This window comes from Pseudophryne corroboree, chromosome 2 (genome assembly GCF_028390025.1).
Source record: "Pseudophryne corroboree isolate aPseCor3 chromosome 2, aPseCor3.hap2, whole genome shotgun sequence".
Taxonomy (NCBI): Eukaryota; Metazoa; Chordata; class Amphibia; order Anura; family Myobatrachidae; genus Pseudophryne; species Pseudophryne corroboree.
Genome location: NC_086445.1, coordinates 264,349,282 through 264,365,717, shown reverse-complemented (window position 1 = coordinate 264,365,717; position 16,436 = coordinate 264,349,282). Strand labels below are relative to the sequence as shown.

The 16,436-nt window shown below is 46.1% G+C and overlaps 1 protein-coding gene across 13 annotated transcripts in view; it reads left to right on the top strand.

Moving 5' to 3' along the window:
• The window catches only part of PRPF40B (pre-mRNA processing factor 40 homolog B), a 380,564-nt gene that overhangs the window by 129,740 nt on the left and 234,388 nt on the right, over window positions 1-16,436 (top strand). For all 13 annotated transcript variants that reach the window (XM_063952768.1, XM_063952770.1, XM_063952767.1 and 10 more), the window contains 4 exons: window positions 735-788; window positions 10,174-10,284; window positions 15,838-15,958; window positions 16,324-16,351. In XM_063952768.1, coding sequence (XP_063808838.1) covers window positions 735-788; window positions 10,174-10,284; window positions 15,838-15,958; window positions 16,324-16,351 — 314 coding nt within the window. The remainder of the gene's footprint in view (window positions 1-734; window positions 789-10,173; window positions 10,285-15,837; window positions 15,959-16,323; window positions 16,352-16,436) is intronic.

Below are 16,436 nucleotides of genomic sequence, written 5' to 3'. Positions count from 1 at the left end.
TCTCTCTGCAAATGTTATATCTGCCACATCTGCAGTGCACATGGGGGGTCATTCCGAGTTGTTCGCTCGCAAGCTGCTTTTAGCAGCTTTGCACACGCTAAGCCGCCGCCCTCTGGGAGTGAATCTTAGCTTATCAAAATTGCGAACGAAAGATTAGCAGAATTGCGAATAGACACTTCTTAGCAGTTTCTGAGTAGCTCCAGACTTACTCGGCATCTGCGATCAGTTCAGTCAGTTTCGTTCCTGGTTTGACGTCACAAACACACCCAGCGTTCGCCCAGACACTCCTCCGTTTCTCCAGCCACTCCCGCGTTTTTCCCAGAAACGGTAGCGTTTTTTCGCACACACCCATAAAACGGGCAGTTTCCGCCCAGAAACACCCACTTCCTGTCAATCACATTACGATCACCAGAACGAAGAAAAAACCTCGTAATGCCGTGAGTAAAATAACTAACTGCATAGCAAATTTACTTGGCGCAGTCGCACTGCGGACATTGCGCATGCGCATTAGCGACTAATCGCTCCGTTGCGAGAAAAAAATACAGAGCGAACAACTCGGAATGACCCCCATGGTTTTGCCCAACTGCTAAAAAATTTCCTGTTGCGATCAACTTGGAATTACCCCCTATGTTTGATATAAGAATAGGTGCATGCAAAATCTGCATTATTTGTAAGAGAGAGTAATTTATGTGTCTGTGTGCTCTCACAGGTTTTCTTTTCTTGTGTAATTGCAGATGCCGAAGATAACTGTGGATGACAGTTCTCCCTCTCAGGACATTCCAAAAAAGGTTCCTTCTTGATACCAGGCACATTTTTCAGCCTTGCTTCTAAACTGAAAAAATTATAAATACCGACTAGCATTCTACAAAGACAAATTTTCAAGTTTTCTTTAGTTTTAATTATTCCCTTCATGCCCTAAGTAATACAACCATGACTAGATAGTTTTTTTTTTCAATTTTTGCAGCGCATCATTTGCTCCAGGAATTTAGCTTGTTCCATCAGAAAGACAGACATACCAATTATCTGACATTGCCATACACTGTTAGATAATTGGTGCTCGGTGGCAGACATACACACTTTGCCTTAATTGTCTAAACGGACCTATAATTGCACAGTGCATGGCCGCCTTACACAACACATGTGATAGTCCTATTCCTCTTGTATCCAATCTGGGAGACACTGCAGCACTGATTTGCGCGGTTCCGGTATGAATGGTCGACCATGTTATGGTCGACAGCCATTAGGTCGACCACTATTGGTCGACATTGACATGGTCGACATGGACACATGATCGACACATGAAAATGGTCGACACATGTAAGGTCGACACATGAAAAGGTCGACATGAGTTTAACTTTTTTTGGTGTCGTTTTTTGCGTAATGTGACTGGGAACCCCAATTAGTGCACCGCATCCCCTCGCATGGCTCGCTTTGCTCGCCATGCTTCGGGCATGGTGCCTTCGCTCCGCTACCGCTTCGCTCGGCACAGATTACCGTTCCAATCGTAGTCCACGTGGATCGTAAAGTATGGAAAAGTTCCCCAAAAGAAAAAAAAGTAAAAAAAAAATCATGTCGACCTTTTCATGCGTCGACCTTTCATGTGTCGACCATTTTCATGTGTCCATGTCGACCATGTCAATGTCGACCTAATGACTGTCGACCATAACATGGTCGACCATGTGAACGGATACCGATTTGCGCATAGAGGGCTGGCACAGTAGTAAGGCACTTAAATGTTATATGTTAAGCTCCATCCCCCTAACCGATATAACCCCTTCTATCTCCACCTGATATCTGGGTTTTTTGGGGGCTTTTTATTTGTGTTTCCTGGGGCTCAGTCCCTGTTACAGTCAGAGCAGGGATTAGTTAGAACAGAGTGGAGTATGCGCCTTCCTACCGCTCTGCTCTCAGCCACTATAGTGAGGTCATTGTTTTACTAATCTCAGTGTCAGGGGCTCCACCTGTGAGGAACACTCCTGCCTGGTAAGGCTTATTGATTGTTATTTTCAGTGTCTGTTAGTTGCATAACAACATGACAGGGAATGCAGAAAAGGCTTCCAAAGCAAAATTCTTCTCCTGCATTATTTTATACTTTTTCCAGATGTGGAATAAAATTAACCATGGGTCGCACAGAACCAGGAGCCCTCTGCGCAGTCTGTGAAACTGGCCGTCGGGTAGTTCGACTTATGAGTCTGTGGTCCCAAAGTGTGTTAAGTCAGTGGCTGAGGCAATTGCAGAACTACAGAGCAGGTAGACCGTCAGTCAGGGCCTTTCAAAAGTGTCTGCATCTATGGATAGGATTCTGGCATGCTCCAGATCTGCAACTGCTAGGGTGCAGTCGTTGCAAACTGCAGCTATTTATCCTTGTGGACCCTGATTGGGAGGATGCATCAGGCTGGGCGGAGTATGCACCTACCAGTATTTATTTCCAGGAATTAATTGATAAAGTTCACAAGACTTTAAATAGTCATGAAGCAGAGGTTTTGGAGGCTTGCTCTTCTTCATCGTTTAAGTGTAAGAAGAAGAAGATGCAGTTATATACTTTCCCAGCAATTGTGCATATCTCTTACGTCCTATGGAATACTGGGAATCCATTTAGTACTATGGAGTATAGACTGGTCCACTAGGAGCCATAGGCACTTTAAGAAATTTATAGTGTGTCCTGGCTCCTCCCTCTATGCCCCTCCCACCTGACTCAGTTTAGAAAATGTGCCCGGGGGAGCCGGTCATGTTTGTGGAAGCTCCTGAAGAGTTTTCTGCTTTTATTTTCTCTGTTATTTTCAGGCAGGACTGGATGGCACCAGCCTGCCAGCTTCGTGGGACTTAGGGGAGGGAATGGCCCAACCTCCCAAAGGGTTAATGGTCCCGTTCCCCGCTGACAGGACATAGCTCCTGAGGGAACTATTCGCAAGCCCCACCACAGCGAGCGTACATTTCCGCAGCAAGCCACCACCCCTAACAGAGCCAGAAGAAAGAAGAGTGGTGAGTACTAAGCCGGCGTTCTGACTAGCGGGTCGCCGGCCATTATGGCGGCAGGAGGGTACGGAGATGCACGGCTTCTTCGTGGGGCGGCTTGGTCTCTAGACTTAGAACATAGTGCGGATACATGGCTTCTAATGGAGCGCACTGAGTCTCAGTGCACTTTATGTGTACACAGTACCCAGACTGGCATTACAGACTTAAAAGGGGGCTGCCTCCATTTTAGGCACAAAAATCACCTCAGCCAGTATAAAAAAGAGCTGGAAGACACACTTCATTTCAGGGGCGGGGCTTCACTATGAGCGGATCCAGCAGCTAACAGGCGCCATTTTGCAGACTGCATCATCACATACGCTGACTCCCCCCAATTAGGGTACTTAGTCTCCGACCCGGCTAAGCTTACTTTAGCGATAAGGGCGTTGTGTGCTGGTCTCTCTACATTTGTGTCTCTCCTAAAGAACTCTTTGTGGGTTAATTGTGCTGTTAACTATTTCCTGTGTGTATGTCATTGTCATTCTGCTGCAAGGATGTCAGAAAGCAAGGAGTGTGTTACATGTAAGACACAGTGTTCCTCCTCTCCTGGGGGTTCACTAGTGTGTACTCAGTGTGGTGTCCCTTCTCAGACAAAGGAAGCAGAGCCAGCGTGGCTGGACTCCCATTAGGGGGATGATCTCCACCATCTCTACTAAATTATCTCGAAATGCGAAAGAGACGCATTACGAAAGTCTATGGCTGAGTTTATGCAAAAGGACTAAGTACTCAGACTAGCGTCTCAGTCCTCACAAAAACGTACTTTGGCCCAGATAATGCATTCTGACTCTGATCAAGAAGGGTCAGAAATGGAGGAAGGTGAGGTGGACATGGTGGTAGGGGAGGGTACTCTGTCGCAGGGAGTTGAAGTGCTCATAGACGCTATCAGGGAAGTCCTCAGTATTACTGACAAGGTGACTGAGGAGAATGAGGAATCTTACTTTAATGTACAGAAAAAATCCTCAGCTACTTTTCCTGTGTCAAAAGAACTAAATACCCTGTTTCAACAACTGTGGGTTAATCCAGAAAAAATGTTTCAGATCCCTAAGCGGTTACTGTCAACTTTTCCCTTTCCCCCTGAAGATAGTAAAAAATGGGAAAATACACCGATTGTAGATACATCAGTCTCCAGGCTCTCACGTAAAATTGTTTTACCTGTTCCTGGTGCAGCCTCCCCAAAGGACACAGCTGATCATAAGATTGAGACTACCCTAAAATCTTTGTATACAGCTGCAGGGGTGGCTCAGAGACCCACTATAGCATGTGGATGGATTGCAAAAGCCATTGCAAAGTGGTCTGATAATGTCATATAGGGTTTTGACACCTTACCTCGAGGTGAAATTATTTTACTTCTGCAACATATACAAGATTCTGCAAACTTTATGGTTGAAGCCATAAAGGAGATAGGTTTGCTAAATGCATGCACGACAGCTATGGCAGTTTCAGCATGCAGAGGTTCATAGTTACGTCAGTGGACTGCCAACGCAGACTCCAAGAAAGGTGTAGAAGGCCTGCCGTTCTCAGATGAGGCCTTATTTGGCGATGAACTGGATAGGTGGATTTCAAAAGCTACTGCAAGTAAATTCACCTATCTTCCTTCTGCAGCCCCTCCTGCTAGGAAGACCTACTCAGGACCCAACTTACAGTCCTTTCGGACAGCGAAGTTTCGGGGCAGAGCCAGAGGTTCCTCTACCGCCGCCAGAGGTGCTAGATGGAAATCACGCAACCCAACCACTATTGGTTCTCAGGAACTGAGCATCAGCTCTGTTGCCTCAAAGCCTTCCGCATGACGGGGGGCCCACATGCCTGGAAGAAAGGCGGGTGGGAGCCCGGCTAAAATTCTTCAGTCACGCTAGGGCAAGGTCTTGCCAGGACCCCTGGATCCTAGACCTTATTTCCCATTGCTACAGGCTGGAGTTCCAAGATCTCCCACCTCACAGATTCTTCAAATCAGGCTTTCCAGCTTCACAGGAAGCAAGAATAACCTTACAAGAAGTTATTCAAAAACTGTTACTGACTCAGGTCATTGTTCCAGTTCCACCTCATCTACAAAACAAGGGATACTATTCCAGCTTGTTTTTAGTACCGAAACCTGACGGTTCGGTCAGACCGTTTCTGAATCGCAAGTCATCGAACCCGTACTTTTGGGTATTCAAGTTCAAAATGGAGTCTTTGAGAGCGGTGATCTCAGGTCTGGAAGAGGGGGAGTTCCTTGTGTCTCTGGATATCAAGGATGCTTACCTTCACATTTTGATCTGGCCGCCTCACCAGGCTTACCTGCGGTTTGCACTGCAGGACTGTCACTACCAGTTTCAGGCCCTTCCTTTTGGTCTCTCAACGGTACTGAGGGTGTTCACCAAAGTGATGGCAGAGATGATGATGTTACTCCGAAAACAAGGAGTGAACATTATTCCTTACCTGGACGATCTTCTGATAAAGGCTCCTGGATCATGGGTGGATTCTGAACCTGCCAAAATCTCACCTAGAACCAACGCAGAAGCTGCATTTCCTGGGAATGATCCTGGACACAGAATCTCTGAAAGTGTTCCTTCCCTTGAAAAAAGCAACGGTAATCCAGTCGATGGTGGGTGCTGTATTGAAGCCAAACCGAATCTCAGTACATCAGTGCATCTGTCTTCTGGGAAAGATGGTGTCCTCTTATGAGGCAATTTAGTACGGAAGGTTTCATTTAAGGCCCTTCCAGCTGGATCTGTTGGACAAATGGTCCGGATCGCATCTATGCATGCATCAGATGATTCATCTGTCGCCGCAGGCCAGGATTTCCCTCCTGTGGTGGTTACAAACTTCTCACCTGGTAGAGGGTCGACGGTTCGGGTTTCAAAATTGAATTCTGTTAAACAACGACGCAAGCCTCAGAGGTTGGGGAGCGGTCACCCAGGGGGTACAATTCCAAGGAAGATGGTCAAGTCTGGAATCCACACTTCCCATAAACATCCTGGAGATCAGGGCAATCTACAGTGCCCTTCTGCAGGCCTCTTATCTTCTTCAGAATCAGGCCATTCAAGTTCAGTCGGACAATGGGACGGCGGTGACGTACATAAACCGACAAGGCGGAACGAAAAGTAGAGCCGCAATGTCAGAGGGGTCAAGAATTCTCCTCTGGGCGGAAAAACACGCGGTGGCGTTGTCGGAAATCTTCATTCCGGGAGTAGATAACTGGGAAGCAGATTTCCTCAGCAGAAACGACCTGCACCAGGGAGAATGGGGCCTCCACCCGGAGGTGTTCCAGCACCTAACATATTGGTGGGGTTGTCCACAAATCGACATGATAGCCTCTCGTCTCAACAAGAAGCTCAGGTGGTATTGATCCAGGTCGAGGGACCCACAGGCTGTAGCGGTCGACGCCCTGACAACTTCATGGGTATACCAACTGGTGTACTAGTTTACTCCGATTCCTCTGATCCCAAGGGTTCTCAAAAGAATAAGAAGGGAAAGAGTTCATGCAATCCTGATTGCTCCGGACTGGCCGAGAAGGGCCTGGTATGCGGACCTCCTAGAGATGCTAAGCGAAGATCCGTGGGCATAGCCTCTTCGAGAGGATCTTCTGCAACAGGGCCCGTTCGTCTATCAAGACTTACCACGGCTATGTTTAACGGCATGGAAGTTCAGAGGCTGATTCCAGCCCAGAAAGGGATTCCCGACAAGGTCATCCCGACTATGATCCAAGTCAGGAAGGGGATAACGTTGAAACATTACCAGTGTATCTGGAAGAAATATGTCTCTTGGTGTGAAAGAAGATGATATTCTATGGTGGAATTTCATCTGGGACGTTTCCTGCTGTTCCTTGAGTCAGGTGTGGATGTGGACCTACGCCTAGGCTCCTTAAAGGTTCAGATTTCGGCCTTGTCAAATTTCTTTCAGAAACAATTGGCTTTTCTACCGGAAGTACAGACGTTCTTGAAGGGCGTCCTTCATATCCGTCCTCCCTTTGTGCCTCCCACGGCACCTTGGGATCTCCAGTTGGTTCTACGGTTCCTCCAATCGGACTGGTTCGAACCGTTACTGGAGGTGGAAGAAAAATATCGTACGTTGAAAACCGTCACGCTGTTGGCCTTGGCCTCAGCAAGGCGCGTCTCAGAACAGTCCCTACTTCATTTTGCACGAGGACAGAGGTGAACTCGCATCAACCAGCCGATTGTGGTTCCGGTTGTTTCTGACACCTCTACTGTTTCAAAGTTCTTGGATGTGGTGCGGGCTTTGAAGATATATGTGAAGAGAACGGCTCGTACCAGGAAATCGGATTCACTGTTTGTTCTCTAAGATGCCAACAAGATTGGGTGTACTGCTTCAGAGCAGTCAAACTGCAAGATGGATCAGTCTTACTATCCAACATGCTTATTCTACGGCAGGTTTGCTGATTCCTAAATCTATTCAGGCCCACTCTACTAGGTCAGTGGGTTCCTCCTGGGTGGCTACCCAGGAGGGCCTCGGGATTACAGCTATGCCGAGCAGCTACTTGGTCGGGATCGAACAAGTTTGCAAAATTTTACAAGTCCGATACTTTGGCCTCTGAGGACCTTCGGTTTGGTCAGTCAGTTCTGCAGGAACCTCAGCACTCTTCCCACCCGGTTTGGGAGCTTTGGTACTTCCCCATGGTACTAAATAGATTCCCAGTATCCCCTAGGACGTAAGAGAAAATAAGATTTTAATTACATACCGGTAAATCCTTTTCTTGTAGAGGATACTGGGTGCCCACCCGGTGCTTCGTTCTTCCTGCTAAGTTACTTGTTAACTGTTGTTTGGTTCAGCTGTTGCTGTTCTTGTTTTCACGTTCTGGTTAGCATGGCTATCCTCTTGTTATGGGTGTGCTGGTTCGAAATCTCACCACTGTTCTTATCTGTTTCCTTCTCTCAAAGTATGTCCATCTCCTCCAGGCACAGTTTCCTAGACTGGAGGGGCATAGAGGGAGGAGCCAGCACACACTATAAATTTCTTAAAGTGCCCATGGCTCCTAGTGGACCTGTCTTTACCCCATTGTACTAAATGGATTCCCAGTATCCCCTACAGACTACGAGAAAAGGATTTACCGGTAGGTAATTAAAATCCTATTTTTTCTGATATCTTGAAAGAGGGTTGGCTTAAGCCGATTAAGTAGTATCAGGTACCCAGGCGGTTCAGACATTCTTATCCCTACATGGACGAGGACACCATGGTTTGAGAAGTACCGTTCCGTGTGGATGCTCCAGTAGTCATATTGTCCAAAGCCACAGGCATTCCTACAGTGCAGCCAGTCAGCATAAAGGATCAGACAGAAGAGTGAGGCCCTACTCAAGTCTATGTTTGCCTTTGCTAGTGCTTCTCTCCATCCCATATTGGCTATTGGCTGGGTTAATGAGGCAATAGAGTCCTGGACAGAACAACTGGTGTTTTGTTTACAGGCAGAAGGAGTGCTGTGATTCAGTCATTTGCAGCATGCAGAATTGCCGTTCACCGGCGGGTTCCATCTCACAGTCCAGCAAAAACAGCTGGTGCACCATCACTTGCTGCAGCATAGGCTCCTGGGACAGAGCTGATTAACTCTGCTGCAGCAGGTGTACCACAGAGCTCCGTTGGAAGAGCAGTGGTCACACTTGGATCCCACTGTGAACTGCACAGGTGCTGCCGTACATGCAGTTGCCCCTTCAGGGCTTGGAGCCCGGAGACAGGTGTCTCCACTGCCTCTGGGAGTTATGCCCCTGGAAGAAGTTACTTGTGAACTCCTTACCTTGGTCAGTCAGATATGTGAGGCTTCTATTTATATTGGAGATGATTCTTTACAGTCAAATGTCTCCGCCTTTACAGTGTCTGCAAAAACATCTGTTTGGCTCAGATCACGGGATGCTGACCCGGAGTCAGAGAGTACTTTAGAGGCATGTCCTCTTACTCTCACAGGGGAGTCTTCAGTGGCTGTGGCTCAGCAAATTTTCACCGACACAGCCCCAAATCCCGCAGAAAAACATACTATATGGCGTTCAGGGGGCCCAGTCCCATCCTCAGGGGAAAGTGCCCTGCTTGCTCAGATTCCGGAATGTCTGGCTCCAGTCCATTCCAGACATCTTGGTGAGCAGCAGCATGTCCAAATGATACAGCCTCTGCCCTGGAGAATTTTTACAATGTTTCCCAGGATTCGTTTAAACAGAATGGCCCTTCTTGATGTGGTACATTGTCTTTTAGATTGTGGAATTATTGTTCCGGTTCTTCTATGCCAGCAAGGGTTTTACTCAGACCTCTTCCTGGTAGGCAAGCTGGACGGGTCCTTCCATTCTATCCTGAATTTGAAGTAGCTGAATCCCCATCTCTTTCTTGCAAGATTCAAGATGGAGTCTTTGCGCTTGATCATCATCACCACGACGAATGGCAATGCATTTCTTGCATCAGACGATTTAAAGGATCTGTATCGTAAAACTCCTCCTGCATTTTCAGTTTCAGGCTCTACCATTCAGCTTGTCCACTACTTCCAAGGTTTTCACAAATGTCATGACCCACAGGATTTCCTTGTTGAAGCGCAGAGGTATCACCATCATTCCTTATTTTGACGCTCAATGCTGTGTTTATCCCAGTCGCCTCAACTGTAACTGTTACTCACCATGCTGCATTGCATCCTACTCGGCAGTGTGTCCAACTCAGAAGCAGCCCCACTGTATGTAGTCACTCTTCCACTTAGCCAAGAGTCAGGTGACAGGGTACCTGCCAAATTTGTTTATACACATTAATGATCTATTTCAGTGGTTCTCATACTCTGTCTTCAGAACCCCAAACAGTTCATGTTTTCCGGGTCACAGGTGGCTCTTATGTGACAGTTGGTCATACACCTATGCCCAGCTAGGTGTACTGGAAAATGCAAACTGACCAAGTTTGAGAACCACTGATCTATTTGGATAAAATTTGGCTATTTGGTGCTGGAGCCTAATGTTCAGACTCCTTCCAGTGGGCCTTCGTAGTGTATTCGCAACAAATGCAGAGAGGTACTGTTGTAAGAGACTTCAACATGCCTGATTCTGACAATTTCCTTTGCATCCATCTATTTTTAGGGCAACACTGATATCTTGTGTAGCCTGTGCATGCTGGGATAATAGCACATGAGACAACACCTACCAATTTCTTGCTACTGTGCTTGTCAAGGTTAAAAATGTATTTTGTTCATTTAATTTTTTTGTTCCACAGAAGTCTCTATGGACTGAGCATAAAGCTCCAGATGGGCGTACCTACTTCTATAACACAGATACCAAACAATCCACCTGGGAGAAGCCAGATGAGATGAAGTCTAAAACAGAGGTAAGAGTACAGTGAGAGCTTCAGTGCGTGGTATAAAGCAACGATCATACTTGGTGATTTAATAATTTAAAAGGCAAAAATATTGCAGCTTTAAATCGGGCTAAATTAACAAAATCATCTCAATTCCTGCAACTTGCAGGCTATTCATGTGGACTGTAGTTTTAGAAATAATTGTATTTACCATTAGGTAAATATATAGCTATTCTATAATTACAAATAAAGTATTCGTTAACCTAAAGTGTATTTGTCTTTCTCACTTTAATCCAGAATATAATTTTAAATTTCAATTACAGCTTTATAGAATAGACATACTGGGTTATTAATAAACAACGGTTGTAATATAATATGACTGTCATCATTTGACATGTGGCAGGTTTAATACAGGAGCAATTAAGCACTGAAGACACTGCATGCAGCATTTTCTGAGCCTAGTCACTGCCGTGTGATAGCAGCAGAACATTCCCACTTTTACAGTTTTAGCATGGCCAAAAAGCAAAACTTTTGTAAGGCATGCTGGTATGTGTAGTTCAACAACAGTTGGAGGGCCAAAAGTTCCCCACCCCTGCCATAGACGAATACTAGTGATTTTCTAGCTGGATAAGGACTTGCACTCAGTGGGCCTGTGTAATAACACCCACATAGTAAATTTGCAGTAACCATACCAACCAGTCATCAAATACTGTAGCTTTCATTCATCTAGAACAGGGATGGGGAACCTTTGGCCCTCAAGCTGTTGTTGAACTACACATACCAGTATGCATGGTTACAGTTTTGCTATTTGACCATGCTAAAACTGTTGCAGGACGTGCTGGGATGTGTAGTTCAACAACAGCTTGAGGGCCGAAGGTTCCCCATCCCAGATCTAGAGCAAGTTAAACCTTGGAAGCAAATATCCAATTAGTATGAATTACTGTACATGTATACTTTGTTAGTAACAAAACTCTTATGTGTTTAAACCTATTAATTTCTCTCACTTACATTACTCTGGGGCGAGAGTGAAATCTTTCTTTTAAGACCACTAAATGACCTGATTTCTTTGTTTCTCCCTCTTAACTATAATCCGTGCCAGTATTGTATAGCTGGAAAGAAACCTATTAATAACTGCTACTAATAAACTTATGTATTGTAGCTGATGTGCCTTGTGCTAAGGCCTGTTTATTCCCAGCACCCTTGAAATCATGTTCTGCAGTCTGTGGTCCCATACCTGTTGACTACCTCCAGTTGTTAGGCGCCGGGGTCCGCTCGTCGGTGCGGCCCGGCGCCTAGCAACCAGGGACGCCGTGCGCGTACAGCCGCCGGCTCCCTGGCAACGCTAGACGCCGGGCGCACGGAGCCGCTCTGACCTTAGCAACGGGGACGCCACGTTCAGCCGCGTTCCCCGTTGCTGGGTCTGTCCTGATTACCTCATGGTGTGCTGGCCGTGCAGCATGCAAGCTGCACGGCATTTCAGTTGATTACCCTGTCTGGATTTTGATTGGAGGGTTCCTGAATAAAGGCACCCTCAGGACTCCTTACAGACGCCGGTGATAGCTTCCTGTTTGCCTGTGTCTGCTACAGAGAGTTTCCAGTCCTGCTCAATCCGGTTGTTCCTGTCCTCAGAGATCCTGTACTCGGAAGTTTGTCATCTGTTCCTGGAGTCTGACCGAGCACCTTTAACATCTTGTGGTGTTCGTGAGTCGCGGCTCAGCCGTGTGTTGCGGCTTGTCCGCTTACTGTTTATTATTTAGTTTACTTGTGTTCTGGAGCTTTTGCGGAGGATTCCGCTCCCACAGATCCACTCTGGTATCCAGCGGTGCTGGATAGGAGTAACGGATCAGGGGATCTTTGGTTGTCCTTTTCCCTGGCGGCTAGTCCGCACATACCTTTGGTTTAAGTTAGTTAGCTTGTAACCCCTGGCCTGGTTGCTTAGTCAGAGGGCCCCTTGTTATCACCCTGTCTCGGACTTCCCCTTGTCTCCCTTTAAGACCTGCGGGGGCATCGGGGTTGGGCAGACATAATCCGCCCTTCGAACGCGGCTGCCATGGGCTCAAGCAACCATAGTCTCGCAGGGGATTTCTGATAACACGGGCGAGACAACGGAGTTAGGGTGCCAGGGGTTACTAGGCTCTCCTGCTCCCACAACCAGCTTATTTTCCCTGTACTCAGACCTCTGCCATAAGATCTCCTCCAGTCTGGAGTACAGGAATCATAACACCAGTAAAGTTTTATGTTGGTAGCTGACAGTCTTTGTGCAATGATCCAGTAATTTATGGAACCTCTGTATAGTGATAATGTTCTATACAGTGCAGGCCAAAATGGACAATTTAACTTTTAACGGACAAATTGTAAAACTACACGTCGAGTCACATTATTATGACCATCTACTACATTTGACGTCGGCAGTGCGTAGCCCATGAAGTACGTCACGCATCGTGCGCTGGCTTGGTGGGTATGTAATGTGTGTGATATGCCGTCTGCACACATATTACTCATTGCTGTCATAGGTAAAAGGGGAGATTTATCCGAGTTGCAAAAAGGTATGATTATCGGCTTTCGGGCCAAGGGTGGCAGTATTTCTGAAACAGCGCAGTTTGTGAACTGTTCACATGCTGTTGTGGTAAAAGGTGTATCTTGACTGGACAAATGGCACCATTGCGAATAACCGGCGTGGAAACTGCGACTACAACGGTCCGTGAGGGCCAGCCGACACACTACAGTGGAGCAGCTCACAGTCAAAATGAACCTGGGGGCTACCAGACGTGTGTCTAAAATGACAGTTCAGCCTGTCTAGCTGCTGCCCGTGTGGCACACGATGGTTACTCTGGCTATTAGCTGGTGATCATAATAATGTGACTCGACCGTGTATGTTCTGGTCACGAATATCTGAAATTCTACTGGTCATGTCTGGGTTAAATATACTACGATATCTTATTACGGGTTTAGTATGATATCCCGGCATGGTATGGTATCCCGTCCGCAAGTATGCTGGCAGCGGGGTGAGTACAAAGAGTCTCCTTGCGGGCTCGCTGCGCTGGCCACAGGTTCCATCCCACTCACTGAGGTATATTCAATTCAAGTCGGATCCTATCTGACAATGCACTATTCAATAATGCCAATTAATGTCGGATTGACATTATTGTCGGAAAGGACAGACACAGGCGCCCTCCTGGTAAAGACGAGGCTCCCCGCTAGCAGAGCCTCAGATCCCCGCAAAGAACACAGGCGCCCTCCCCTCCCAGAGCAGGTCATCGCAGCGGGGAGAGCAGGGATCCCGCGGCTGCATTAGCGTAGGAGGAGGATGGGGCACCGCCGGCAGGCCTCACGGCAGCGTCCACCGTGAGCGGTGGCGCCCCATCCTTCTGCTACGCTGCTACAGCCGCAGGGTTCCCTGCTCTCCCTCGCTGCGATGACGTGCTCCGTCACAACCCGTCTCCTCCTCTCAGCCGCAGGGTTCCCTGCTCTCCCCCGCTGCGATGACCTGCTCCTTCACAACCCGTCTCCTCCTCTCAGCCGTCCCCGCTCCATCTCCTCTCCTGTCCACATGTCCCCGCTTCCTGTTTCATCTCCTCAATCTGACTTTTTTAAAGTCTGATTGAGATTGTCGGAAACGGGGCCAAAACCTGTCGGATTTGGCCACGTTTCCGACAAAAGCATGTGGCTATTCTGCCGATCCACGTGCTTTGCGACAAGTCGGATTTTCTGACTTTTCAGATTAACGGGAGCTTGATTGAATAAATCGACCCTGGATTCGACCATAAATTGTCGGAAACTCCCGTTAATCCGACAAATCGGGAAATTCGACTTGTATTGAATATACCCCTATGGGTGTCATGGACACCCACGAGTGGGAATAGCCCATGTTAGCTGGGATTCTGGCTGGCGGTATTGTCAGCGGTCGGGATTCCGGCGTCGGTATCCTGACCGCCTTGATGTTGAATTAGTAATTTTAGTAAACATTACTAAGTCATATGTGTTTATTTAATTTCTCCTTAAAGTATGCTAAACTTAAAAATAAGTAGTGGAAATCTGAGATATTGGCTGGGCTACAGCAACCTGTAGCTAATGAAATCAGCAGAATGTTTATAAGCAGTACATAGTATTTCAGGAGACAAATGTACAGGGGATGCAGTCAGGATGCCGACATTCAAAATGTCATCATCATGATGAAAAGTCGACATTCTCAATGTTGACACTAGCATAATTTTGAGAATTTTTAAATGTTGATATTATGAATGGGGACAGTCACAATGTCAGCACTCGTAGTTGGTGTAAGGCTGCAGTTAGGGTTTGGCTGCAGTTAGGGTTAGGATTAGTTTGCAGTTAGGGTTAGGCTGCAGTTTGCAATTATGGTTAGGCTGCAGTTAGGATGAATTAGGCAGTACGGATGGTGTAGTGGTTAGCATTACTGCCTCACAGCACTGAGGTCATGGGTTTGATTTCCACCATGGCCCTAACTGTGTGGAGTTTGTATATTCCCCCCTTGCTTGTGTTGGTTTCCTCCGTTTACTTCGGGTTCCTCCCACAATCCATAAATATACTGATAAGTTAATTGGCTTCCCACAAAATTAACCTTCGCACGAATGTGTGTACATGTGGTAGGGAATATAGATTGTAAGCTCCACTGGGGCAGGGACTGATGCGAATGGGCAAATATTCTCTGTAAAGGGCTGCGGAATATGTGTGCGCTATATAAATAACTGCTAATAAATAAATTAGGGTTAGATTTGGGTTAGATTTAGGTTACAATATCAGTGTTGACGTTGTGAGTGTTGACATTTAAAAAATACCGACACCCTCATTGTCGATGTTCAGACCATATTCACACAGTGGATGTCGACATTCTGAATGTTGGTATATCATACCACACTCATGTGCTAATCTTGTTGTAGACGGGGAAACTGTCATGTAAGGATGGCTATTGAAGAGTTCACCATCGATGGTGCTATCAGTGTTTTACATTGATGGCAGGAAACCATTGCCCCATCAATGTCCATCACAGTGCAAGCAGAGGCTGTAACACAGTGGGATGCGGTATACATGGGCGGGCTATTTGGATATAAGGATGTGGGTGTGTCAAGGGCAAAACTACACCAGTCACCGTACGCACCTGGAGAAAAAAAATAATATTGTATGCCATTGATGATGGAGAACAATAAGATTTCCGCCGTCTATGGCCATCATTAGTTTAACGATGTGAGGATGCTGGCATGCCAGAATGAGAAGAGCTACACTGTGCAAGGAGCAGGTTGTCCCAGCAAGACTGGTGTCATTCTTATGTCAAATTGCTGCCGTCATTAAAATACAGATATACAACTTGTGTTCGGTTATTTTACATATTTAAATATAAAAAATTGTATCTGCTTTAAGAATGATTATCATACGGAAAATGTTAAAAAAGTGCAAATTCATTTATGTTTTTATTGTGTTTATGCTGTAAATTAAAAAAAATAGTGTATAAGGAAAAAGTGTTCCGTAGTAGGGCGTAAAACAAGAGGCACTCCAGGCTACAAGGTATCTGAAAGATTAGATATTATGTGCAGTCAACAGAAGGTTTTCTTGAATTGTTCCTTTTAGCTGCTCCTGTCACAGTGTTGCTGGAAGGAATATAAATCCGACACAGGCAAACCATATTATTACAACTCTCAGACCAAGGAGTCACGCTGGACCAAACCCAAAGACTTAGACGAATTAGAGGGTAAGTGATCTGCTGCAACGAATAGTGGCCAATTACTTTTATAGAAATAAATCTCTCCATATTGATAGCATTGCTTATGGTTTTATGCATTTTTAGTTGGTCACACAATGAGACGTGATGCTGCCTATTCTAAATACAGCTGGATGTTCAAATGGTTTTCTATGCGCTGGAAATGTCTGAATTGCAGCTACTTTAAATGCAATTTAGAATCTGGCTCAGAGTATAATCCAGTTTGCGAGGCATATTGTGGAAATTACTGTATTTATAATTTCCTAAAACTTTTTCAGAGGATAAACTATAATTATTTAAACTGAGAGTTTCATTTACATGTAACAATAGGACTAACGCCTGCGTTTTCTCTGCAGGTTTGATAAAGCAGGAGGAAGAAGCTGGGTGAGTAACAAATATTTCCATGTGCATGGCGGGGGAACTCTTTAGTACCGTTATTGGGGTTTAGCAGTAATGAATTCTAATGACA